The following is a 27,240-nucleotide window of genomic DNA, read 5'->3' on the forward strand; positions in this document are numbered from 1 at the left end:
CTGAGTAGTTACTTTACCTAAATAGGCACCATTTCTAAAAGAACTGCAGTTCCTGGCAATGAAAGTAACCTGGAATAAAGGGATTGCTTGAAGGAGAGCTGTATAGTACCTGGCTATGTGAATTCAGTCTGTCCGTGTCCCATTTTAGCATTTTGAAATTAAGGTTAAGTAGACTATCTCTCCATAAAAGCTCTGAGTGATAATTTAATCATCTCTGTGAAACATCTACTAGAGAAAGAAAAGGCATCATGATTTTTTAAAACATTATCCAAAAATCAAGCTGGGATGCAGCAGTTTGCAAGGATGCCCCCCTGGTTTTGATAACTTCAGACCTGCCCCAATAGCTAAACTTTATGACCATAAGGGTGAGGATGAACTTTGACTATGACCTAGATCTGCAATTCACAAGTGTTTTCATACAGCTGCAATAATATTCCAGAAAATGTAATTGGCCTTTTACTTCATTCACTTTTGCAAATGAAAATAAAGCTACTGTGAGAGCAGATCTTTTGCTAAGAAAATATTTTTTTTAATATTTTTATAGCTCTGTCAACAATAAAGGAGTCTCACAGTCTAAAGTCTTTCTCTAAACCTTTTTAATGGAAAAAACTTCATAGAAAATATCCTTTTACTTTTTTAATAACATATAACTATATACATGATTAAAAACTGTAACAAAAAGCTGCAGGGACTGGAAAAATGTTTTGTTGGATCCATGCAGATGGTACATCTAAAAAAGGATTTCACAAATCCATGTACATCAAATGGAGCTGCAGTGACAGGGTTGAAAAAAATGGCAACTCTATATTATTTACCTGAATGTATTGGGAATAAAGCACAGACATACAAAATACATGAAAAGAATACAAAAGAGTACATGGTGTAAATGCTGTAAGCACAGGAAGTTTCTTTTTTAAGCAAATAGGAGAAAAGAAGTAAAATCTCCTCTTTCACATTTTATATTGCAGTTTAAAAGATAACTAATCTCTTGCTTGCTGTATTTTGTTTTTCTTCACTCTGACATACACTACAGTAGAAGTATATGGCATTTGAATTTAACAGCTCAGGAATACTTTGATTGATCTCCATGTCTGTGAATGTACTATCGGTTCTCAATAACGACATGTAGACATATTGCTTAAAAACACATACACAGTTTGACATGAGTTACAAAATACTCAGGGCCACCACACTACAAAGTGCTGGAGACTCTTGTCCTGATCCAGCAGTATGTTGAAGGACACATACAACTGCAAATCTAAGAGGGATTCCTCAGAGACTAAAGGAAGTTAAGAACATGCAGAAGTTAGTTTGTGATCAGGGCTGGAGTTTGAACAGTTCATAGCATAGGAAAACTTACACCTGAGGCTGTAATTCTGTCCTTACACCTCAGATCATGTAGCTACACTGTGTGGATTATGTACTTTTAAAATAGATTTTCTTAATTCTAAGTTAAAACATAAATGAAATCTCTTTAAAAGAATCTGGGGAATTGATGAGCTCTGCAGCTGAGAAAAAACAGAGATAGTTTAGTTTGTCAGTGATAGATTTGAAGAGATTCTGTAGGCAGCAGGTAATAATGTGACAGGCTGTAAATACCTCAATTCTGAAAGAATTATTTGTTTATATTTTTGTCCTGGATCCAAAAAACCCAAATAATTGAAAGCTCAGTACCAGCCAGTAACATCACCTGAGGTGCACAAGCATGGTGAGGATGGCAAGACATCATTTAGTAAAAGCTGTAACAAGTACTTAATGATTCCCAGTGTAATCACAGGCAGTTTAATAGCAGACAAATAAATGGAGCCTGTGAGTGCATATATTTGTTTAAAAAAGAAAAAAGGTGAAAGCAACAACAGTAACAACAACAACAACAACAAAACTAGACAAGCAGTGAAAGCTAAAATATCCTGTGAAGCCTTGGAATCTGTTCCTGTTCTCGTTAACACTCACCCACCCTGTCTGGCCTTGCTCTTTTGGCAGGCAGGTAAATCCCTTCAAGTTCCTGTAAGTGAAGGAGGACTTTTTGCTTATAGCAAGACATAAAGTAATTACGAAAATAAGCTTTGAAATCCAAATTGCTGTGAGCCATGAAAGCCAAATCTCACTGATAAGTTTTTGGCTTTCATTGGCCATGCAGCAGATTGATTCCCTCCCCAGTCTGACCTCTTTCTGTGGGCGTGCTAATTGGAAAGTTGCCACTACACCAGGTTTGAGGCCATTACCATTCAGAGTCTTTTATTTTTTAAGAACATCAATGACACTTGTTTGTGTTGTTCATTGCTAGTGTTCTGGGTAAAATCTGGGTTGTAGAGCCCTGATTGAAACTACAATGTCAGTACAAGGCAGGTCTGTTTGAGAAGGCAACCTGAAAGCAGTAAGACTTATTTTGTTTATTTAAGGAAGAGATAAATGTGTGTGTGCATGCATTTGCATTTAACAGTTTTATAGCTGGAACCATTATTAAATGATGCCCAGTAGCAATTTTATCTCATTAAGATCTGTTTTATAAAGATGTAATGATTCTCAGGAGAGTTTTATGAAAACATGCAAAGTTGGTTTGCATTACGTACTCAGTTATGTGCCCAGTATGTATGTTGCAACTTAATTTCTTAAATATATATTGTGTAACACTTTTATTCCTGAGTGCTGGTCTCCATAGGAATAGAGAAGGTGGCATCATGTGCTCTTCTGCACAACACGGTCCTCTGTAGTTTTAGGAGTTCTTCTGAGGGATCTTTATTGTCACAGTTTTAACTTCAGAATATTCTCTCAATCCACATTCGCCCCTGAAGAAGAAATTGCAGCATCAGTTCATACCAGGTATTGTTTAGCAAAAAAAAATCTGTGATGAATTCAAAAGCAAATATTTTTCAGAAGTTGAAAAGCTCCACTTGCTGAATAGGAAGATGGGTTATGCCAGACATGCAGAGCACAAGAGTCAGTGTGTGCTCAGTTAAAGGGCTCGATTGTCCCCACAGCCCAGTACAGGCAGCAAAGCCATCCTGTTCCATGGCCACTCTGGGCCTGCTGGGGTTGCACTTTGGGGGCAGAGTGAGAGCAAAGGTTGGGTCTGTGAAGAGGAAGGAACCCATGGGTCAAATCTGCATGGTGCTGTCCCTTGATTGTGTAGGTGTGAGGGAGGGGGAACAAAATGCTTTTTAAGAAGAAATATTACATATTCTCTTTCCTCCCTCAGTCCAGGAGAAAAAAAGAGATTTACAACTCCAAGCTGTTCTGCTTGCACTTGTTTTTCAGAATGCAGGTGTGCAGTGCTATGTCTCAGAGCTATCCATACAATAACAATTCCTATGACATTAAAGGAGAATTCTGAAGTAGAATGGCACTTCCTTCCCTTGAAGACATTTGGACAGAGGCCAGAATTTTGGGGATAAATATAAAATAATATAATATGTGATATAAAATGGCTGCATGTGGCTATCTGGGGTGAACCACCCAATTTTTAGTTACAGGATTTAAATTTTACATCTCCCAGGTAAGAAACTTTAAAGAAGCATGAATAAAAAAAAACCCTAAACCCCATGTCTTCTGGACCTCTTCAAGGATACAAGAATATTTTAAGTAGTCTTAATGCAACCAGAAATCACCTGTATTGTGTCCTCTACCAGGATACAGACACCCTGCTACCTTTTTAGGAATGTAAAATGAGCATAACAGTTCCCAACTTTGTGTTGATTTTTTGCCCATGTGTGATGATAACCTGTGAATTTAAATGCAGGACCAGAACAAGTCCCAGATAATGCAGTGCTGGCACAGGCAGCACAGTGGCCCAGTTATGATCTGCCTGTAACATGGTGTCACCTTAGCAATGACACACTTATGTATAGACACTTTTTTCGGTAATTGCCAACTCAACATTATTTATGCTGTAAAATGTATGCCTTAAAAACAAGAATGTAGGAAACTGGCATTTTAATAAAAAGTATGCAGGTATTAATGCAGGGTGGAGGAGGTGAATTAGAAGGTGATATCTGATCAAAGAGGTTCTGAAAGGAGTGGAATAATTACTCATAGGTAGGTTTTCAGGCATCTTTGTAAGATGGAGATTATTGCCATTCCAAACATTTATTGTTTATGATGAATGCTTTCAAGGCTGTAGTGGGAATCAAGTGTGCCATTACCACAGATTTTTCCATGAGAGCTGGGGTGCTGCCTGGGTTTCCCCTTTTTCAAGAGCTCTGCAACACTGATATGTGAATATTTTGCTTGCAGTTGAACCTCCCTGGAGTCAGTGGGGTCACCCCTGGGTGTCAGGTTACTCATGTGCTCTATCAAGCTTAGTAGTTTTAGAATATTTTCACAATGATAAGAGTTAGATGACCTGACATATTTATGCCAGTGTGAGATCACCTCATAACTCATGAATGTGAATAGTATGAATGTGTTATTCAAAGTACTCCCTAACGAGGGAAAATACTTCAGACTTCATAAAGCTTATTTTATAGATCAAGTTGTATACTTCAACATATTTAAAGTTTTAAAGAGTTTGACCTTACTTTAGTTTTACTGCTGAGTTTGCCATTAGCCATAAGCTATTTTGAAAACTTAGGTGAGACATATCTGGTACACCTACCTCCTGCACAGAAATTAATTGAATCCCTGGTATGTAATCAATCTGGGGCTGATGCAATTGCTAAACTTCCTTGTGATTGTAACGAGAATGAGAAACTGGTAAGGCTTTAAATTAGGTACATGGGACAATATTTGAGTGTGGAGCTCCATTTCAAAATATTTGGCACTTAGTGCTAAATGGAATGACAGAAAGCTTTATAGTGGCAAGTAGATTTTTTCAAAGAGGTGTAAACACATTTGTTTCCTTCTCTTTGCCTGATTTTGTTGTTTAAAAATCTGCAAGCTGATAGCTTTTTTTATAAAATTGAAATGCATCTGTATTAATAAATATAGTGAAAACTGAAGAAAGAAAAGGAAAAACTACCAAGAGAGGCACAATACATGTCAAAACAACTCTGAAACAAGTACACCAAACCAGTCAACAAGCACTCAGCAGCAGCAGAGTCTTTCTGAACAGTGATGCTTAATATGGCTAAAAAAACCTTCCAGAAAACACAGGTTACAAGTTCAGAAAAATACTCCGAAATTTTCAGTTTCTTTAGGATGAGAAGAGAATTCCAATAAATTAGTTTGCAATGTTGATAAAAAAACAACTTAAAAAGGTGGTCTTAGAATGCAAATCAATTGCATTTAGAACCAGTAATGATGATTAAAGGTCACCTTATATTATGCCCTGATTCTCAGGCTGGAATATTACTGGATCTTAATTTGCATGGAAGCATTCACTAATGTTTATTAAGTTGTAGAGTTGGAAACAATTTAGAAAACAGCAGTGGAATACTTACATCTCTCTCCCATTGCCAGACATTTTGAATCCTCCAAAAGGACTCTGGGCATTTAAGGCATTGTAGCAATTTATCCTGTAACAGGAAGAGGCATTAAGTCCAGCTGCACTGCCAGAAAGACCTTTGGATAACTCAGAGAGAGGCTGAAACTTGTGGAGCTAAGGACACTCTATACCTCTCAGTAATAACAAACTTGTTTCATGTTGAAAAGAAATGAGGGATTTATGCTACAAAAACAACAATCTACTTCTCAGTCCTCAGGAGAATTGGATTTGACCTGAGAAGGCAGGAGGAGAGCACCATACCCTTGGACACATCTTCAGTAATGAACTGTTAATCTGCTGCCAAACCTCAGTGCCAGTTTATAACAAAGAGCTGTTAGATTTGACTTTGCTCTTTTTCTCCCTAATTTCTTGCAGATCTTTAGTCAGATTTGACATATTAAATTGCAAGCTACTAAACTCTAGAGTTGGCATGCCCATTCCTAAAGATCAGAGAGGAGGTGTCCCCTCAGCTCCTTAAAGTTGTAGAAAGCACAATGCTCTATGCCTTTAGGAAGCCCTGCCAGGTGTCCTGTGCTGCCCAGGTTCAGGGGATGGTTTACCCTGCTTGTTCTCACAAGGCTGCTCAGCAGTGGCTGCCCTGCTCGGGGAAGCAAGGTGCTCTGCAGCTCCAGCAGCATTCCCCAGCACTGAGCAGCCACAGGACCCCCACTGCTGGCCGTGGCTTGGCCAGAGATCCACCCTAGCATGGGCTGCAGGAATATTCTTAACAAAGGGTGCAAAACTGAAGTGAAATGATGATAGTGAGTCAAACTCTTGTATCTTCAAGAGTGGGATAACTTCTGCTTACCAGACTGTCCCAGCCTGCATTGCTGAAGAGACTGTCAGGGCCTTGTTTATGTCATTTGTAAAGACAGCAGCTACCAGCCCAAAATCAGAATTGTTGGCTCTCTCTATAACTTCATCCATGGTTTTAAATCTCAGTATTTCTTGAACAGGCCCAAAAATCTGCAACAAAGATTAATAATTAATAAACTACCCCCCTCAGAGATGTTTTATTCTTATTTTGTTCTGCTTTCTTAATTATCTTCTCTCTCCTATTGTACTCTTTAAAATTTCCCACAGCAAAATTTAGTGATAAATAGCGATAATATCTGTCTGTAAAACTGCATGAATTTTCCAAAGCAGGTGCCTCAGGGGAACTTGTCCATTCTACCCATATCTCCTCTTTGATATCTGAGAACTTACAGTCAGTGACAAAAATGGAGCTTCCTTACCCAGCTGATGTCACTTGCTGTGTGCATAAGGAGTTCTGAAAAGATTTATTTTTTTTAATATGGTCATAATTTTCTGAAGGTTTTGTCTTAGGAATTAAACAAAAGGAGAAAAAGTAATATTTAGGACATTTTAAAAAGATCTTGCCCACACATGTGAATACCTCCTCCTTGGCAATCCGCATGTCATCTGTTACATTGGAAAACACTGTAGGTTCAATGAAGAATCCCTTTCTTCCCAGCCCCTTTCCCCCACATTCAAGTTTTGCTCCTTCAGTGATGCCACTTTGAATCAGTTCCAAGATCTTGTTGTATTGTTTTTTATCAATCTGAAAGAGAAAAAAAGCTGTTTGATGTGCAGACCATGTACTTGACAACCAAGTCCAAATAGGTGTTTTTAGACAAGTCATGTTCCAGTGAATCTGTTCCTGCTTCCATTCACTGCTCTTTGAGCTGCAGATGCCAAAGATCTGCAAGCAGGTGCTGACTGTGACCTCAGATTTCTGAAGAAATGTGTCACCTTGTGGTTGTGGCTTAACCCATGCTCTTGCTAAACAATCTAGTTTACAAGCACGAAATAAAGCAGATCATTAGGTTTTGCCCCAGGTTAACTTCCTGAAAATAAGCCCAGCTGATTATCAGTGGCAGTAACATTTTCTAAAGACTTATTTCTGATTATGCCCATCTTCTGCTTAGAATTTCTGGATATCCAAGCACCATTACTGTTGTAGATAGTTCTTGACAGTTAAGTGGTCACAGAGACTTTTAAGAGCTTCTCACAGTTTACAGCTGTATTTTGGGGGCTGAAGATCCAGATCTTGCTCTTAAAACTGGAAGGCAAACATTGATATTTAAACTGAGATTTTTTTATTTAACAAGAAACACCTCACAGCTGCACAGCTTATTTACTCCTTTAGAATTTTAATCTTGAAAGCATGTATTGTATCAGCTACCCTGGACTTTGAGTGAGTGTTCACTGACTAAGCTCTGCCTTAGTGGAGTTTAAATACTTCCTTATACTTTAAATACTTCCAGGCACCTCCTGAGCTGTAGAGCCAATGCCCTAATCCTTTACCTGTGGACCTTGTTCTGTAGTTGGGTCAAAAGGACTCCCCACAACTCTCCTCTTTGCACGTTCTACACTTCTTCTGACAAACTCTTCATAGATTGATTCTTCCACATAAATCCGTGAGCCTGCAGTGCAGCATTGACCTTGATTGAAGAAGACTCCTTGGTGAGCTTGTTCCACAGCATAGTCCACTGAAAAACAAGACAGCACATGTTGCACTGGAACACTGGGCAAATCTGCCTTTGCATCAGTGCTGTGTGTGTTACACAGTGCTACATTCCCAAAACCTCACTAGGAGCACTTATTTGGTTAAATAAAACTAAATCAAGATATCCAGTAGTTGTGTCAGGTCAGAAATGAGGATGATTCCCACTGGAAATGCTAAGACAGGGCCTTGGCAGTCAGTAGGAGAAAGGTATGCAAGAACAACTTCACCGATGTCTTATATCCAGCAACATGTCATTTACCAAGTAATACCCTTAAGGGAACCTCAGAAGCAGGATGTGCCCCACATAAATACATCTGATTGGGTCACTGTATGAGAAGAAAATTTGTCTGTGATCCCAGGTTGGCAATGGGTTATTAATACTTCATGGGGGAGAGTTACAGCAAAACAAAACAAATACATGGGTAAATTTGACTTTGATAATGGCAAGACCCATCCTTCCCAAAAAGCCAGATTCTTTTTCTGCAACATAGAAATTTCCTTTTGGCCCATGCAGATGACTGGGTAAGGCCTTTAAACTACAGGTCTGTTAAAGAACAATCAACCCTTGATTTCTACTCCAGCTTCCTTGGAGGTACAACTGACACATTCTGAGAGGATCTGGTCTTATTTAGACATTAAAGGCCACATTGTTATTTTGGGTGTAATAACTGACTAGACAAGAATAATGAATTAATCCCTAAGCAGTGTTGCCCCACAGCACTGTATTATCTCTGTTACCAGTTGAAGCACTGTGGAACATTGCTTAAAGTATAATCTTTTATGGACTAAACAAAGCAACAGTGCTTTAGTTTCAGCACATTCTAGACAACTCTGTCTAACAGAAATGTCTTTTTATGCCCTCAGTGTGGTCTTAAGAAAAATTAAATGGGGTGTTCCTTGGACCACATTTAAATTTTCCCTGGCAGCTCCATGGAGATTGAAAGCACCAGTGGATAGCTGTGATTAACTAATGTTTCTTCTCTATTGTTAACAGTTTTTCACCATGAGGGGCTCTAACCATTCTTCTCTGGTTTTTTTGGTGCTCTAAACCTTTAACACCTTTATCATGCTTTCTGCTAACTTTTGGCACACAGTGTTCCTCAAGCAGAAAAAAACAACTCCTTTGGAACGGTGAGCCAGTTGCTGTTTTTAAATAATCAGAGCTTTGAAGTTTAAATGTTAGGCCAAGTACTGGAGGTTGTAATTGTGGGAAGACCAGAGAGCAGTTGTCCTTCCCCCATGGAAGGTCATAACACAGACCTGCCCCTGGCACTCCACTGGAAATGTTCAGGTGTTCAAGTGTGAGTTAGCAGGTGAGGGATGTTTAGGTGTGGTGATGGCTGGTGGGAGGTGGGGATGAGTAACTGGGGTAGAAGGCTGGAATATCTGTGTCTGGCTCCAGCTGACAAGAGCTTTTTTAGCATACCAGGATGACTTGCTGAAATTTTAATCCTTGACTTGGCAAAGCATTTCTTTGTAGAAAAGCTGATGGAAGTTGTCAAGCTTTCCCTAGTTTTTCAGATATTGATATGTTTTGAAAATGGATACAGGATTGTAAACATCTCTTGTAATTGCTGCTATTCAAAATCATTCTTCACTCTTCACTTCCCCCTTTTAAATGAGAAGACCAAATCCTTATGTGTCTATTTACTGGGGTTGCAAAGTTCTCAGAAAGGGCATTGAGTACGGTGTGCCTGCAGCCAGCCTGAAACCAGAGCTCCGAGCAAGGTGTGAACCATCTCATTCATCTTAAGGGGTGTTAACTTCAAAACCTCCTGCTGACAATTTAGATATCAACATTGTAACTATTTCATTGCTGATCATTTAAGCAGAAACTTCCAGTTTGTGTTTATATCCTAAGCTAAACAGCTGTCCTGTGCCTTCTCAGGTGCCAGAAATCTCAGCTGCACAACATCAGACATCTGCCAAAATTTTCAGCTCCCTGCAGACAGTGGCAGTGCGGATATTTCAATACACAATTCTTTAGTAGTAAAAATTTTAAAAATGGAATAATATCCCTTTACACCTACTTAACAAAGGAACACTGCACTGACTAGATTAACAAGTCAAGTGTACATAAAAATTGTCCTTTTTATAATTACTTTGAACTGAAAAAATCACAGAATTTGCAGATTTAAAGCACTAAATCACCTTGCTGCAGAGCATAAGATGGCAAATGTGTGTGGGACTAACTGTGAAAAACACCATGTCTATATGCTTGGTTATAACTCTTTTTCTGCTCCCTTGTTGACTATGAGAATCTGTGGGTCCAAAAGTTGTATTTTATAAAAGATAGCACATCTTAGATTGCTTTTGTAAGATTGAAAGGTGCCATTAGATACAGCTGTACTGCTTCACTTCACTTTATATGAAAGATGTGCCCTAAAAATAGTTCTTGAATAAGAAAAGACATTATGCAAACATGCTTTTAGCAAAAATATGGAAGTGCTGACTTACAATCAGCATCTGCGAAAATAATGTTTGGGCTTTTCCCACCCAGCTCCAGTGTAACTCTCTTCAAATTACTCCTTCCAGCTGCTTCTTGGATCAGCTTCCCAACCTGAAAGGAAATGGAGACACATTTTACAGGGAATGTAGTCATACAGTTCATTTTAACAGCCAGGGTTGGCTATCAGTACAGCAGAGCTTTAAATAATCCAGCAGGTTCTTCGTTCCAAACATATTCTCATCAGTAGTGGACAGCTTTCCTTTTTTCCTTTTTTTTTTTTCCTAGAAATTGAGAGGGGATAAGGCACAGCACTAAGTTTGTGTACCATTCACCCCTATGCAGCTATGCTAAAATGGCTTGGGGCTTTCTTTGAGGGCATTTGAAGAGGGCTGAATTAGAAATTTGAAATGGATGTGACTACAATTACTTCCACCCAAACCACTGACATGCTCACAAGGCTTAATACATCAAATTCTGATGAAATCATCTTCCTCCTTTGCAGGATTAACAGCATAGAGCAGAATACCAATTAGGCAAGAAGTTAAAAAAGCACCATCCCAGACCTGACCCACAGCTGCACCACAGATATTCCTAATATGGGTTGAGGAGGTCAAAATCACCCCCAAAATGTCTTTGTAGATTGTGGGGTCAGCGGGAGCAGCCACAAATTGCAGATCTCACCAATGAACATGAGCATAGATTAAATGGAGTAGCAATCTGACAGCTATGCTTCCACATCAGTACAGTTGGAGGGGTAGCTGTGCTCCCTGGAAATTCTCCTCTCCCTGGGTCAACAAACCCAAACTAGATCAGCTTTCGTACGGCTGTAGTGTAACTGTGACCACTTTGCAGCTAAGGAAGTAATCACAGTTAGATTTAGGCTCCTACATGGTAAAAATAGGACTAAAAATACCTATTGAATATTGAGGAGCCTAAGAAGCTTGGTAAGTGCTTTATTTTAACTGGGACATGTTTTAATGTCACACAGAAAGGCAGAGGTGAAGTGAGATGGGAGTGAGTCCAGAGCTGGGCTTTTTTCTCCATGGAGTACTCTGGTCTCTCTGTTTTCTATTTCTAAGGTTATATGAGTGAGATTCCCTGCAGCAAGGGGTTAATGGATGAGGAGCTGAACCTCTTAGAGAATTGAAGGCAGTCTGCTAGAGAAAGTTATGTCAGCACTGGAGTAATCAGAAAGCAAATGAAACAGAAACCAGGGCCCCCAAAGGAAAAAAAAAAAAACAAAGGAAAAACTTCACAGGATAATGAAGGAATTGTGAACCACTTCATGTACCTTTGTGATTAACTGTTTATCTGGTGATACCACAGTTGAGTGTGACTGAGGTTTTTTCTTTTTTTAAAAAAAGAAAAAGCTTTTTTTCTTTACCCCTGTATTGATGGAATGGAGTGTTGACATTATCATGAAATTCCTTGCATATCCCCTTAATTGGAGCTGATTTTATTGCTATGTTTGACTGACAGCCAGAAGTGAACCTGAAAAAAAGGATCCTTTTTGCCTTCCACCCCCACCACATACATGGAGCACATCATCTGGAAATTCCAGCCTCTCAAACTGTGCTGAAAATGTACCCTGGAAACCAGAGTTCTGTGTTTACAGCCCGTGCCAGCCAATGCCTTTCACACCCTCACTGCCTTGAACCTCCCTCTCTCACAGAACAACAGCCAGGTATTTCTCAAAAATTCACAAAGAGCAGGACAGACCAAGAAAGCCAGAGCAATGTGTCCAGCCCTCATCTCCCTGCTTTCTGTTCTACTCTAATGTGAAAATGCTTTTGTACATGTGAAGACTTTGAAAGGATTCCATGCTAACAAGTAACTGACAATTATGCAAGTCCAAGCATAGTATATGGTAAATATTCGAGTCCAAAGGGCTTTGAGACAGTGGTGTTAATTTGGAAAAGTGTTGTCTGAGGTATTTTTAATACCGGGAAGTTGTCAAGATTCCCAGTAAAAACTTAATAGAAGGCTTCAGTGTGTCTTTCCTGTTAGGGATCAGTGTAGACATCAGGATGGTGGGGCTCATGCTGCTCAGCATTTTTGTTCACTGTGCTCCTGTTGTGCCCTGTGCACTCACAAGTTGAGAAAAGTCTCAGGGCAGGCACCAGCACCGCGGTTATTTAGTGACAAAGGCGGCCCTTTGTGAGTGGCCCTCTCTTTATGGAGGAAGACAGCATGAAAGGGATAAGTGATAGTGTTGCAATCTGCTGCCTTTCAGGCCACGCTTCCCGCGGCGTCTCAGCTCCATCCCTCAGCTCCCCATAGGCAGCACAGCCCGGAGAGGGAAGGCTGCAAGAGAGGACTCCCCCACAGATAATGGAGCTGTGCGATTATTCAGCAGGAATGTTGGCAGAGAAAGCCCTGACTCCCCAACCTTGTTTTGAATAGGCTTCAAGATTGATATCAGGAGTATCCCCGGATAGCTTGTGAAGTACCAGAACCTTGTAAGCTGCATGGAGGGTGAGGCAGATGTAATTTGGTCCATCTCAAAGAAAACAATTTGTTATGCAGACCAACAAAAACAAAGATTAAAAAAGCAGTTTGAGACACTCCTGTGCAACAAAGCTATTTGAATGGTAGTCCTGGAAGAGTCTGTTTCTGCACTGTAGATGGTGTGACACTGAGCAGTGAGAATGTATGATGATCTAAAACATTTTATTGTTGTTTATTTATGCCTTCTCTACATGGAAGTTTAATGTCTCTTTCAAGAGGAGGCTTAAGCAGTTGCATTTTAAATACTTTGTCCAGAAATTTAAAAATGTTTGTTGCCTTTCATGTTCTCCTACTTTTCTGTTTTCAGACAGAAATCTGTACTTCTAAAGGGTACAGGTGGGTTTGCCTGTTACTATTAGAGCACTCCAAGTCTCGTGAGTCTAAAGCAAACCTCCAAGGTTTGTGGTACTGCCTCTTCAGCTCTGTCATTCAGAATGTCTGGGTTCTCCTTTGCTCTGAACCTTCCTTTTCTTACAGATAAACAGCAAATCATCAGGGAACACCTGAATATAGGGGAGCTGCAGCCTAGCTGAACAGCAGGTCATGTTCCTGACTGCCACAGACAGGACAGTGAAGGGAAGAACTGCACAGGGAGATGCATGGATTAAAATACTCCATGAACAGTGCAAAACATGGCAGAGGAGATACACGTCATCAGTTAGGCATTTTAAATAATATACTCTATACCTTTCTTGGGACTTTGAGAGAATATCTGTAGGACAGTAAGTGGTTTAAGTTACAAGAGATTACTTAAGTTTTGTGGAGATGATGTGGCCAGACAGAAATTTTCAATGTTTTCTGGAAGTACAGTTTTCTCTCTCCAGCTATTGAGACACTGGATGTCATTGTTTTGGCAAAACACTCAAACCCATACTGCTGCTCACTCAGTTTGTCTTATTTTTTATGAATTCCAGATTATATTCAAATCTTTCTGACAAGCATTTTAGAGCCTCCTGGCATGTTCAGGGTGTGTCTCCTGCAGTGACAAGCAAATTTGGAATACTGGCACAAAGAAGAGCAGCTTTATTTGACTGTACAATGCCCTGTGCGAGGAGCAGCCCTGAAAAGAGCATACTGAATAGTGCAGCGCAAGTGAAAAGGCAATCCTAAACACAATTCCTGGAGAGAATCCTAAGCTATAAATGGCTGACTTGTTCCGTCGGTTAAATCCTGGCCCCTTGGAAGTCTGTGGCAAAACTCCTGCTAATGTTGATAGGACTGATACACCATCCTATTTGTACTGATTTAAGAAGGTGATTCCTTTTGATATGCATCTTTTGTAGGCACAGAGGCACAACAGTTGCCCAGGAACAGCTTCCTAAATGCTGCCAAAAGGAGAAGGGAAACAACTTCTTCTCATTCAGGAGGTACAAGCTGTCCAAGATAGGACCCAAAAGATTCTGCAGGAGCAGGAATGAATGCTAATGCAGCCTCCCTAAATCCTTACACAGGGTATGTGTGTAGCACCATAAGCTCACAGACTTCTCAGAACAGGTCAGATCACCTTTAGGATTCTTATTGCTAAAGTAGAAAATGCCAGGTTGCAATTCTTCATGAAGCCTAAAAGCAGCAAGAGATTGTGTGATCCAGAAGAGCTCACACAACCCACTGCCTGTGCAGTAGGAAGACAGAATGTCTACATCATGCATTGGGACATTCATCTCACTTTGGAAATGAAAGGAGAATCCTGCTGAGTAAATTAGAATCAGTGGTAATACAGCTGTTAGCTACAAACATTTGTTTGGCATGAATCAATCTCAACTCTCCCGTAGTTCGCTTTGATGGTCTCTCTAGTATCTTGTTGACTAATGATGAGATCATGGTTTGTTAATCTAAGTGCATAAAGAAAACATTCTGCCAAGCAAAATGCAGACTCTTTTGCTGGGGTTTATTGCAGTTGTTTATAGACCTTTTGTTTACACAGGCATCCAAACCAATTTGTTGGATATTTATTTGGGTTACTCTGCAGAGCTGCCTGAACACAGACCTGAATCCTATCTTAAATCTGTCTGCATTTTAATGGGTCGTAGTTTGAACAAAGTGGAAACCAGCCACTTAGGATACATTTCTTGTTGGCCAGAACTTCAAATGTTTCCTGTGCTATCTATAATTCTCATCTTGAGAGCATTTAACAACTGGAGGGAGTTGTAAGCCAGTCTGATTTGGAGGTTACACATTTGGTTTTAAACAGAAGTTATTAGAACTCATTAAACTTTTGCAACAATCAAAATACAATTTTTATCCCAGGCAGGGCTTTAAATCTGCATTCTAAAATATTTATAACTTCTTACTCTCCATAATAATCCCTAACTTTAAACCCAGGACATACTGCCCTCAACTATTCCCTGTGTACCAGGAAGCTCAGGGTACACCATCCCCACGCCAGTTCCAGTTCAGGTGGAGCACACAGGGAGCGACTTGGGCAGACAGCTCTCAGCAGGAAAATGGCTGTATTTGCAAAGCCTTAACTGAGCTCACAGATTTGAATGGAAATAAAGGTAAATTAAGAGTAAACCAGCTTCTGATGGCTGCTTTGCTCTGATATTTGAAGGCCTTTCATCTTTTTTGCACAGCAAAAGTTCTTTCAGAGAATAAGAAAGTAATATGAAGATACTCTTTGCATTTCTGGTATGTGTAAGAATTGTTCCCTTATCAGCATTTGTCTTGGAAATACATAAAACCCACTGTTATTTTACAGGGCAAGAGACTTGTAGAACATCTCCTGTACTTCTGAGCACTGCAGCCTAACAGCAGACACATGGGAATGGCAGACATCCTGAGCTTGGACCTGTTCTGAAACTCAGAAATTGTAAATTGCTAGTTCTAATTAAATCGTTGCTAATATGTTTTTTAAAGGAATTCAGACAAGAATATGTGGAACAGTGAAGCTGAGGCAGAGAGGGGCAGTGCAAAAGGAAGAGGCATGTACAGTAAACAACAGGGATAGGGGGACACAGCTGAGCTTTACCTCTCCCATGCTCCCAGTGAGTGGGAGCTCCACCCTGCAGCTCAGGACCAGAAGGAGCAAGGAGAAATTCAGTAAGATGTAATGAGATATGTACATTGATTATGGACTTCCAAGGAAAGGTAGGAGCAACTGTTAACATGGTCATATTGGCTGGAAGAAAGTTTGGTTATGGCAGTTTAAATTTCATCTGCTTGTGGAAGATGAGGAAAAAATGTGTCAGTGAAGCCTGAGAGGAGATTGCTGTAATTAAGGAGGATCATGGATTAACCCTGGTTGACTAAAACCAACACAGTAAAAATAAACATTTTGGTTAAAATGCCTGTACCAAACAGGCTGCTGAAGAGTGAACTGAAGCAAGCAGAGAAGCCAAGAAAGATCCTGGAACCTAAGGAGCCACAGTATTTTAAGGTGGGCTTTCATACTCAGTATGATTTTATTTCTTTCAGTGTGACAGTTGTCAGAGTGAAATCCATAGCCTGCCAGGTGTTTGCAGAACCCTTCTCCTTCCAAGTGAGCTGTGGAGGGAAGAGCTTTGGGGGCCATGTACTAGGGGATTGGGAGAGGAAGATGATCCATGGGAGAGTGTTTCATAAGAAGCAGATAGGCTGAGGGATGAAGGAGCTGGCAGCCTGTTCTTTTAATGTGTGCAAGCTAACCCATAGAAGGAGGGGCAGCAGGAAAGGTGGAGAGAAGTGAAATCAAACAGCAATGGCACCAGAGAAAAAGACCTCTTTATGCTTTTTCATGCATTATTTTGAGCGGGGGGGGGGGGGGGGCAGGAGGTGGAGTAAATAGCAGTATTTTTAAAAAATTCAGAGAATCTGAGAATCTAAAACCCAGAGAAGAGAGTGTACTCTGGATAGCTCTAAACTAGAAACCAGAAGCAGAAGTGGAAATCTATTTCTGTGTTGTCATTGCAGGGGCACAGGATTGAGGGGTGTTCCAGAGGTACTGGACTAATGCACAGGGGGCAAGGCCATTGGCACGTGGAATCCAAGGGTCCCCATGCACCCCTGGGCTCTGGGGGGTGTAATCATGCACGGTCAGAAGCTGTGAGGCTGCAGCAGGGAAAGGATCACTCTACACATGGATCACTCTCTTCTGTGAGCAGCTGGTACAGCTCCTGGTGCAAGATAAGGTGTGAGGCTGGAGGGCTCTGTGCTGTGCCTGTGTCAGGCTTTATTGAGGGAAGGTTCTGAACTTGGCCTTTTGGCTTGCATTTCTATGGATTGGGTTCTCCAAATATTGGAACATATTAGCATTCTTTTTTTTTTTTTTCTGTAGGAGGAGCAGCCTGTTTACTGGCTTTCAAGAAAACTGCAGAAAAAAGATAATAGCCCATTTTTGTGATTTTTACAGGCAAATGGAGCGTTTTCATTAGCTATATGTATGCTTCAAAGGTAAAGAACTTATATAAAAAAACCTCATAGTGAAAACTAGAGAAAAAACTGTGCTTCAGAATCTCAATTTGAAGATCTTGGTGTTTGTACTGATAGGTTTTATCATTAACTTGCCCATCATGAACTGCCTTAACTAGCACATGGATGGAATGGAGGAATGGAGTTAATACCTGGTGTTTATACACCTAATGGCTATTGGAGATCCCCATCACTGGAGTGTGCAGTTGACATGCTTCAGACAAGTACCAGAGAGACAAAATATTTCCATTATTATTTCACTAGAAATTGAAATCTGCTTTGGGGGAGTCAGAGACTCTAGTCCGGCTCATATCAGAATGTGGTGTTTAAAATGTTACAATGTTGACTTGCTGTTACAAAAATTCAGTGTTACAGGAAATCAGAAACAATATGGAATAGTTTACACTAACTCTGCATTAAAACGATCCATCTGTTCTTGCTTTAGGTTCTTAGAGAATTGCTTTTTCATCTCTGTAATGCTTTTCACTTCCTATTAGTAAGGCTTTTAAAGGTAGGCACTGAGTTAGTATAAAACCCACAGCTTTTGAGTTTAAACGCCTATTAAAACTAAAGCTGTCTGGAACTACAATAAAATTTATTTTGGCTACAAGAGACAACTTTGAAACCTAACCCATCTGTATTTTTCCTCTTCCAAACAGTGCAACATCCTGTATAATAGAATATTTATCTTAAACAGAGACCACATATCTTTATAAAAACAATTGTTTCAACTTAATTTATGGGGGGTAATCAGCTCATATTAAAATTTTCAGTATTCCAGGATGCTAATCTTAATTGGATACAGAAGATGTAATGACTAGAGTAATTCCACAGAATAATCTGAAATCTGATGTAGCCATTGACTTAGAATGTAACCTGTGTATATTAGAATCTGAAGTTGTCATTAAAAAACCATGTGCAGGCATACAGTAATTGCAAAACACCTGTGTGTGCAAATTAGGCATAGCTACATTTTACTGGTAATTTAGGTTTGTGTGTGACTTGCAAACTCAATTACTGAATAATTCCACCAGAATAATTTATTTGAAATAATTGAGCTGATCTCTGCAATCCTTGGGCCCACCAGGGAGATACCCACACATACCTAGCAGGGCTGCATGGTCAGTGAATTTATTGACACAAATCAAAAAGCAAATTGCCTCACTGTGGAGAGCAGGATCCCTGGGATGCACAAAGCCTTCCACTGCCACGAGTGGGAGTCAAACATATCAAAGGGAGACTGGATCCCTGGGGTTTAGCTCCCTCCATACAATAGTTTGTCAGATTCTGAATTGAAAAGGGCTGGGTTTAGCACTCTCTAAATATAACCAGCCCTGAAACTCCCACAGAGATTCCTTTCTGTCTGCCTTCAGACGATGAGATAAGGCCCCTTCTCCTGTGACTTCAGTCTGGAGTACCTCTGTCATCCCCACCCCAACCCTGATAACAGCCAGCTTGGCACATATTTGAGAGCAAGATGTGATGAGAGTTTTGGGGGTTAGTCTTGCTGAAGATTGCAGCCTTCATCTTCAGAGTGAGCCTCCTCTCTAACATCTGCAGCATAGACTCCTAGCAAGGCATTTTGGCATCCAGGAGACAACTGTCTCCCTTCATCCTCTGGCCAGCTTCTTTCCATCATTTTGGGAACTGAAACCTTGGACAATCTCCTTTTCCCCCTGCATTCCTTCCTTTTTAGGCCTCCTCCTCATCCTCAATGTACTTGTATGCAGCATCAAAGTTGAAGTATATTTGCACAATTTGCTCCCTTGCTCTCCCTTTCCCCCAAGTACGGCAGGATACACAAATTATGGATGTTAAAGCAGCACTTCTGTGTGCTGTGATATACACGGGATGTTCTGCCTACTTGCATGTGATTCACATCCTCCTAAGCCCACAGGAAATCCCAGCAATATTTTTCCAGGCATATCTCCTGTGCTGAGGTGCTGAGCACAGCAGGGGCTGGAGGAAAGGAGCTGCTTGTGCTTGGGAAGTCCTGTGGTACATAAGTTTAGCTGGGAAGCACAGACCACTGTTATTTAGATGTAGCTTTTTTACCCAGTGACAGTAAGAAATGCAGCATAAGGACTGAAGTATTTATTCATGTTTTACAGTAATGTGTGAATCCTCTTACCTCAGTGGATCCAGTGAAAGCAATTTTATCAATGCCAACATGAGAGGCTATGGCTGCACCAACAATTGGGCCAAATCCTGGCAAAATATTGACAACTCCTGGTGGAAAGCCAGCCTGTCAAAATAGGAATGAATGAAGGTAAGCATGACTTATGAGAGCTGTTAGAGCATGTTAAAGCAGGGGTGTGCTGGTGGTTCCCTCCCCAAAAGGACAGACAGACATCACTCCCCTCAATTGTTCTTACCTCCTTGATGAGGGCACCCATATAGAGAGCACTGAGGGGTGTTTGTTCTGCTGGTTTAATAACTACTGTATTGCCACAGCACAGAGCTGGAGCAATCTTCCATGCAAACATCAGCAGGGGGAAGTTCCACTGTAGGAAAAAAAAAGTTGATAGATGGAAAAATATTGCTGTGGTGTTTTGTTTTCAAGATGTCAAGCTGATACCTCACTTATTTCTCAGGCTGATCCTCAACATAAATCTTTCCCAGCACAAAGCAAGGATTTTTTAAAATAACTGCCATTAAGAAAGCAACAACAGTGACTTCTTAGTTCTTTCTCTCCTGTTCAAAGAAATACAACCCCCACCTGCAATCTCCATAAAAAAGTTATCTGTTAATTTTTTAAGTCACAACTTTTAATTTAATTTACTGTTTTGCTATTGACATTTTTAATTCCCCCATGAAAACAGGTCTTGCTTCTGATACATTAGGAAAGAACTGTTCATGTTTAAGCAGTTTTGGATGTAAATTTCATATCCCATCTTAAGATATAAAATTTATACTCAAAATTATATAATCCTTAATTGATGGAATTACAATAAAAAGTCCATAAATGTCAATGTTCAATCAAAGCATTTAATTTTCCTGAAGACTTTTTACTGAGAAATCTATATGGAAGACATTAAAAGGACAGTAAAAAACAAGTTGAGAAATGCTTTGCTGCTATAAAATTTTGTATTTTCATTCATTATAACTTCATTGAACTGCAGCAGATGATGTAGTGGATTATATTAGTTCAATGCACAAACATGTCTTGGGTAAAGATAAAAGTAACAAGCCTTTTGCACCAAGGCCTGATCCAAGCAGGTTAAGTGGATAGTCCTGCTGATTTTAGTGAAAATGTCAGAGTAATAAAATAACTGTGTTTTCACAATCACTGTTACAAATGCACACAACAGTCTCTGTTAGAAGGAGAATAGCAAATATCAGTCTCAGAGTCAGCCACTGGCCAGAACGTGTTGCTGCCTGATGCATATCAGCTGCCACTCTCAGACATCTCTCTAGCCCCTGGCTAGCTTGAAAAAATACACAACTGTCTTTCCTTCACAGAACACCCAATTTTTTACTCCCTCTGTTGTTTATAAACTCCGGAGACAAAGTGATGTTTTAATTCCATCTCCAGTACATAAACCTGGGAGGGGAGCTGTCGGGCCAGCAGTGTGCTAACAGCCTGCACTTCTAATGGCATTGCAAGGAGAGCTCACAGCAGTTTTATAGGGCACTATATAGCCCTGTTTATGCTACAGCACTGCCAAAGAGCACGTTTTGATGGAAGCTGGGATGTGAAAGAAGATGAGGAGTTCAGTGTTAGACTTGCTGTTTAATTTTATTTTTGAATAATGTATTTGCTCAGGCAATGGCCAAGCACATGCAGCAGCCTGGGCTGTCCTCTGGGACTGGTAGCGTGGAGGAAACACAGAACAGATCAGCAGTGCTGTTTGAATGGATGGATATGACAGCCATCTTCAGGCTTTGGAGAACAAAACTGAGGGAAGAACAAACATGTATGGTAGATGGCTGGGTACCCTGAACAAAGGTTTACACGTCTAAACTAAATCAGTCCTGCTTTTGGCATGATCCTCAGCCTGCGGCCAGGTTTCTTCAGCAGGTCTGTCAGTTAAGCTCAGTGAAACAACATAAGAGATGTCCAGCAATGCTGGGTTAGATGTTGGGGCTGTCATTTGGTAAATGCTCATCCATGTGCCTGGCAGAGGAACAGGGATGGAGCTGTGGAATCTTTCATTCATAAGGACCAAGTAGGGAGAGTGTGTAGGTGTTTGCAGGACAGCTGTAGCCACAGACTCTGAGTCATTGCACGTTTCTCTGGGCTTCTGCTGAGTGCCAAACACAAAAGCCACCGCTTAACAAAGACATGAAATAGCAACAAATATAAATAGGGGAAAAGGGCTTTGCATTGTTAAAGTAATCTTTTCTGGCTGCTCCTCTTATAATGGAATTTCTCCGTATTTCTGTTTAGTGGCTTGGTGGTAATGTGAACAAAATAAAAAATCAACATCAACAAAAAAATTCAGAGAATGGCCTGATTAGTCCCTCAGTGTTTTGTCAAGTAAAAAAGCTTCCACACAATATTTTAATAGCTGTATGTGAGCCTCCCATTGAAATTTCTGCCAAAGCTGGTTAACTGGCTCTTCTGAAAAAGTTACCCTCTCAGTGCAATTCCCATGCAGTGTTCAGCAAGATTTTATTATGAGGGTGTCTGCTGGGGTGTAGGGGGAGTATTGGATTTGATGAAATGATGTGTTTCTCTCTCCCAGCAAATAAAACAAACATTTCATGTCTTCTGTTAGCTACACAATGTTAATTGTAATGATATGTCTCCTGGAGTTTCCTTTTCTCCTCCAGCCTTGTAAAAGAAATAGCAGGAAAGAATGGAATTAAAATACATCACATTCTCCCAGGAACTGAGGAGCCTGTTAAATCACAGTAAAAACTAAATAAATAAAGAGACTACCACAGCAAAGCATCAATTTTCCATAAGTTGTGTGAACATCCATAACCACTGACAGCATATTAACACTGTGTTTTGCTTTGCTTGTTTTAATCATGTGAATTCTATGACTTGAGAACTTAACTCCTAATAACAGAGCCTAAACCCTATTAGCATGTTCAAATAAGCATTTGCAGGGAGGCTGTTGAAGATATGTCAACAATATGAGCTCAGCTTTTTTCGTAATGGAAAACACACATAGCTGAAGCCCGTGTTTTATGTGTCTTTAAAGAGAGCTGGTTCAAATGAAAATAAATAGAAAGCACTAGTAGAGATACTCACAGGGATGATCTGTCCACACACTCCGATGGGTTCATGTCTTGTAAACGTAAAATAATCTCCATCTGAAACAGATGAGCATGCTTATTCTCAAGTGCAGTTTGACTTGGCAGAACAAAAAAAAAATTAAAATAGAGGGAGGGAAAAAACTCTAAGCATCAGCCTTTGATGGCAGTAAAAGAAATAAAGAAGTCATGGAAGTGTTTTTTTGTGAGCCAGCATGGGAAGCCTAGGTTCAGGAGCAACCTAATTGTTCTTTCTGCAGAACAAAGGAATCAGGCTTCCCATCAGAAAGTAACCTGCTTTGTTCCTTGGCAGAGAGCTGTACTGCACATAAAATTGCAGTAGCATGGAAGCACTTACAGCCTCAGCTGATTTAAGGGTGAGAGAAGTGAAGAGTCACAAAGGCAATTTCCTGAAAGGCATGAGTGGAACAGAGCAATCTAAAGGTGTATCTGCAGCCCAAGTGTGGAGTAAGACAGTAACATTCAGCTGACTCATCTGCCATTGAGGACACAAGCAGTATGAAGTGATGGAATAATGTACCACAATCTCTAGATGTGTAATGAAGAGGGGAAGTTTGTGACTTGTGTCACTCAGCATCATGTACTTCCTGCGGTCTGGGAGCACATGCTGAGGTTACACATGCAGGTTTCTTCCCAGTTAACAAAGAGCCAGAAAGGGACCTGCTGTTAGTTAAAGGATCAGTTAAGGTACTGCCTAAGCAGTAGCTGTGTTAGTGTGCTCAGCCTGCATCTGTGCAAAGTAGATTTACTGCACCTCTACCTCAATGGAGTCTCATAGCTGTATAAACTAGCCCAGACTCAAACTATCTCTGAATTTAGGTCAGATGTTTTTCAGGGAGGCTACAGCTGAGGGAAAGGCTATGCTAAAGGCATGAGCTGAATGTGCCCCTTGGCCTGTAGTGCTTGGTCATCTAGAAAAACGCAAATCTCTTAACTTGGGAAAATAATTTCAGTTAAGTATGTGAGAATGATGAGGTTACCTAGGCTTAATGGCAGGAGATGATTTACCAGGATAAGAAAAGGTTAGAGAGCGGAAAGGAGTAAGAGGAGGAGGAGGAGAGATTACAGGGCTTTTGCTGCCATTGTTCTGTCTGACACAGGGTATGTGCTCTCCCTCCCAGTCTGCGCTGGGAAGTGGCTGCCCCAGCCTCTCCCCCGTTCAGAGCCGCAGCCACCCTTGTGCAATATTGACTTCACAATGGACAGTGTGTTTTGGGAACCTGCTGCAATATCCTCTAAGATATATCTGGTAACAATAAACAGGTTAATCCTTAAAGTTTCTTGGGTTTAAGGAAAGACTTCAACTTGAATTTGATTAGAAATAACTTATTGTCAGGTCTGCCTATTTCTATCCATCTACTTTACAGGATTTGCTCAGCAGAAACCTGAGCTAGAGTATCTAATATGTCAGCTGGGGGCCAGATACAGAATAATTATGAGAAAGGTAACAATAGTCTGCAACCAAGACAGAGACAGAACAGAGAAAATAAAGGAGGGAGGGAAAGAGAAAAGAGATTCAGGAAAAGGCAGAAGAAAATAGTTTATCAGTTAGCTTGTGCTGCATTGACAAAACATCATTGTAACATTCTGATCTCCACATGTTTGACAGCTCCCCAGTGGAGATGAGAATATTTGTGTCACAGACTAAGACCATCAGTTTGGTTTTCCAGGTCATCTTTCACAGATGCTAGCAGTGGTTTACAGACCATAGGAAGATTCATCAGATCCAACAGAAGCAAAGTAGAAGTCAAAATACAGAGAAGTACATACAAGCAAAACTGTCTAAGTGCTCAAGAGAACACAGAGGAGTCAGCTAAAAATACCAGCTTGTACTCGGTAGTACTGTGAGAGGTGGGTTCTCAGCCAGAAGGATGGTGGCAACATAACAGTAACACAGTTACATTAGCACTGTCTGACTTTAGATTGTCACTGCATAATCACTGCCACATGTCTGCGTGCTTCATCACACAGAGTTATAGATAACCTGAGCCTCTTGCCAAGGCAGACAAATGGTGGTTAATTCTGCCCAGCGTGGGCAGAACGTTCTTTCCGCAGAGCGGTGCCTCCCATGCAGAGCTGCTCTCCCTGCTGTCTCCCACTAGACTCTAGACAGCTGCCCTTTTTGACACCTACTTCCAAAGTTCATCATCCACAGATTTTCTGTCAAGATGGCATTTTTGAGGTTGCTTTCTAACAATATCTTTGGGAACATATGTGAGTTGAAATTATTCAGAAGCCTTGGACGTCTCTGGACAGGTCAAAGGTGGATCTAAGAGCCACCCTGTCCACAATGTAGAACAAGCTGTTATCATAATAAAATAACTCAAGAATTCAATGAGCTTAATTCCATTATTCTGAACAGTGAGCATCGAAAGGTCCCTTGTGCTTAGAAATTATACAGGAGACTTTTTAAATGTTTGAGGCTTTTAAGTTGTGCTAATGACCCTTGTTCTAAGATACTGTGGCTGATGATTGTTTCTCTTTTCCTTTACTAGCTGGCTGCCAGAAGAACATTGCCTGAAAGGGACCTGACACTGATCCCACATCCAATCTAAAATTTTGTGTTAAAACGGTATTTTTAATATACGCAGCTGAAGTAAACTGACATTCTTCAGTCCTCACTGATATTAATAGAGCAAGATCAATTTGCAGCTGCTTAGCACCTGGCCTAAAGACTTTCATTTTTTAATCAGAAAGCAAGTCTCATTTATCCAGGGATCTCACTTGGGGACAGCAATATCTTCCACAGATGTGTTTGCTTAGATTTCCATCAGGAGTCTCCAGCACAGATATTTTATTTGCATAACAACTATAATACAGTCCCATGCCTCATATAGCAGGACACAGCAAACAAGTGGGTGAGGAGAGCTGAACTGGTTCTTCAAACTATATCATAGCATATATTGCTTTAAAGATATATTTCTGCTTGCATTCAGTTTATTAGTTTAACAGTTTCTGGTCTAGCCTCATTCTGTTTTAATTTAAATCATCAAGGCTTTACGCTTGGGAGCAAGCAAAGGGCAGTCTGAAGGTTTTGCAGCTCTGGGGCCAAAAGGAATGTGACTGTAAAACACACTTCTACTTGTCTATCAATTGCCTATTTTTATTTTAAAGGAAAAGAAAACTTCAACAAAAACGGCAACAACAAAAGATTGGGAGGTTTCAGATTTATTAGCACACTGAATAGAAAGACAAGATTTAATAGTGGGGTTTTTTTGTTTTGCTTATCTTTGGTGAGCTGATGGTAAATGAACGTAAAGAGCACTGCTGTTTAACAGTAGCTTTGCCCTAAAACAGCTTCATGAGAATGACAAATTTATGGTGCAAAAGCAGAGGAATAAAGAGATGTGTTAAAGGAAGAATAATTGATCCCCTGAAAATCTGTGAATGGACTTACGATTCTACACTTCTGAAAACTGTGTTAGCACAAAGTTTGCACTGAGAAAAGCATGCTGAAAATGTGCCTTCCTTTCACCCAGCATAGTCCACCTTGCTGAAAAAAAAATCAGGTTTTATCCTATAAGGTACTTGAAACCAAGAATAAGCAGAGAATATTTATTCTCCTTAATCTGGCAGTGCCTTTTGGTGGCTGACCTAATTTCTGTGTACCTGTGGGGCTAAAGAGTGAGAAGGAGGCATTCACTGACCAGGGAGAAAGAGATTAGGGAACAGGAAATTTGCTGAATACATGAATTTATGGTGTGGTCTGCACTTTTGTGTGATTAAATGTGAAGTGCAAGCAGCAAAACTGGGATTTACGAATCTCAGCCTAAATAACTGTGGAAAACTTTGACTCCTTGCAGGAATGTCTACACCTGAAATATTATTATTGTCATTTCTTTGGTGAAAATAGGATAGTGAAGATAAACACCAATCAGTGCATGCTGCAGTTTCAATAAGATGAAACATGAAGATGAGGAATATTTTCAGTTTATCTGCTTGCCTCACTTGGGTAGTTTGGGGCTTTGCTAGAGAGAGGTGAGTGAGTGCATTGCAGATGCTGTCCCACAGTGGAACACCAGGGAAAAAGCTGGGCGACAGCAATGGGCATGTAGCCCTGAGTGTGCCCTGCTGGGTAAAGTGGAATAAACATGCAAGTACAATGAACACATGCACCATGAATCCACATAACGAATGTTTGTTTTCTTTAATGTTTTTCCAGAGATTTTCTTTATGCAGGTGAAAGAAAGATGAGTACACTTATCTTAATGACTGCACCTACATAAAATAATTTCTCCTATTTTGCCATGTTGTGTAATTATAGGACTTGGTACATCTAGTCCAGACTGCAAATGGATTTGTTTGCATCAAACAATGCAGCCTGTATTTGTTCAACAGCTGGGAGGGAAGGGCAGGAGGAAGAAACTTCTTAAAGAAAAATAATGGTAAGGATTTTTTTGCATCTCTTTAGCAAAAGAATAAGAACATAATAATTTCCTAGCATGCATTAAAGTTTATCTCATATATACAATATAAAACTCATCCCACTGAATAATTTGAAAAAGCATCTATAACAAAATATATCTCATATGTATGTAGTTCTCTACAGTAACCTTAAGAACACTCTCAAAGTATAAGTTAACTTAGATCCGGTGTTAGTCCAAGGTAAAATTATTTGCATCAGCAGTAAGAAGTCATATACAAACAAGATCCATACTATAATGATACTGTTTCTTAAACAGGCACCAACACTATTTTCATGAGTTCCAAGGTATTTTTCAGGCTTATACCTCATCCATT

General features: G+C 40.2%; 1 protein-coding gene and 1 long non-coding RNA gene across 7 annotated transcripts in view; one reads left to right on the plus strand and one right to left on the minus strand.

Annotated features, from left to right (window-relative positions):
- Positions 1-579: 579 nt before the first annotated feature.
- Positions 580-27,240, minus strand: part of ALDH1A2 (aldehyde dehydrogenase 1 family member A2) — a 102,027-nt gene continuing 75,366 nt past the window's right edge. For all 6 annotated transcript variants that reach the window (XM_074549445.1, XM_074549444.1, XM_074549443.1 and 3 more), the window contains 9 exons: positions 22,478-22,539; positions 19,650-19,778; positions 19,406-19,519; positions 10,389-10,491; positions 7,730-7,914; positions 6,819-6,983; positions 6,231-6,388; positions 5,379-5,453; positions 580-2,789 (listed from right to left, as the gene is read on the minus strand). In XM_074549445.1, coding sequence (XP_074405546.1) covers positions 2,717-2,789; positions 5,379-5,453; positions 6,231-6,388; positions 6,819-6,983; positions 7,730-7,914; positions 10,389-10,491; positions 19,406-19,519; positions 19,650-19,778; positions 22,478-22,539 — 1,064 coding nt within the window. In that variant the 3' untranslated portion in view covers positions 580-2,716. The remainder of the gene's footprint in view (positions 2,790-5,378; positions 5,454-6,230; positions 6,389-6,818; positions 6,984-7,729; positions 7,915-10,388; positions 10,492-19,405; positions 19,520-19,649; positions 19,779-22,477; positions 22,540-27,240) is intronic.
- LOC106629430 (uncharacterized) lies at positions 17,153-26,885 on the plus strand. Its single transcript, XR_001332762.3, has 3 exons — positions 17,153-17,256; positions 19,386-19,543; positions 26,765-26,885. It is a non-coding gene; the product is annotated as an uncharacterized LOC106629430 (long non-coding RNA).

Source organism: Zonotrichia albicollis, chromosome 11 (assembly GCF_047830755.1).
Source record: "Zonotrichia albicollis isolate bZonAlb1 chromosome 11, bZonAlb1.hap1, whole genome shotgun sequence".
NCBI classification, from domain to species: Eukaryota; Metazoa; Chordata; class Aves; order Passeriformes; family Passerellidae; genus Zonotrichia; species Zonotrichia albicollis.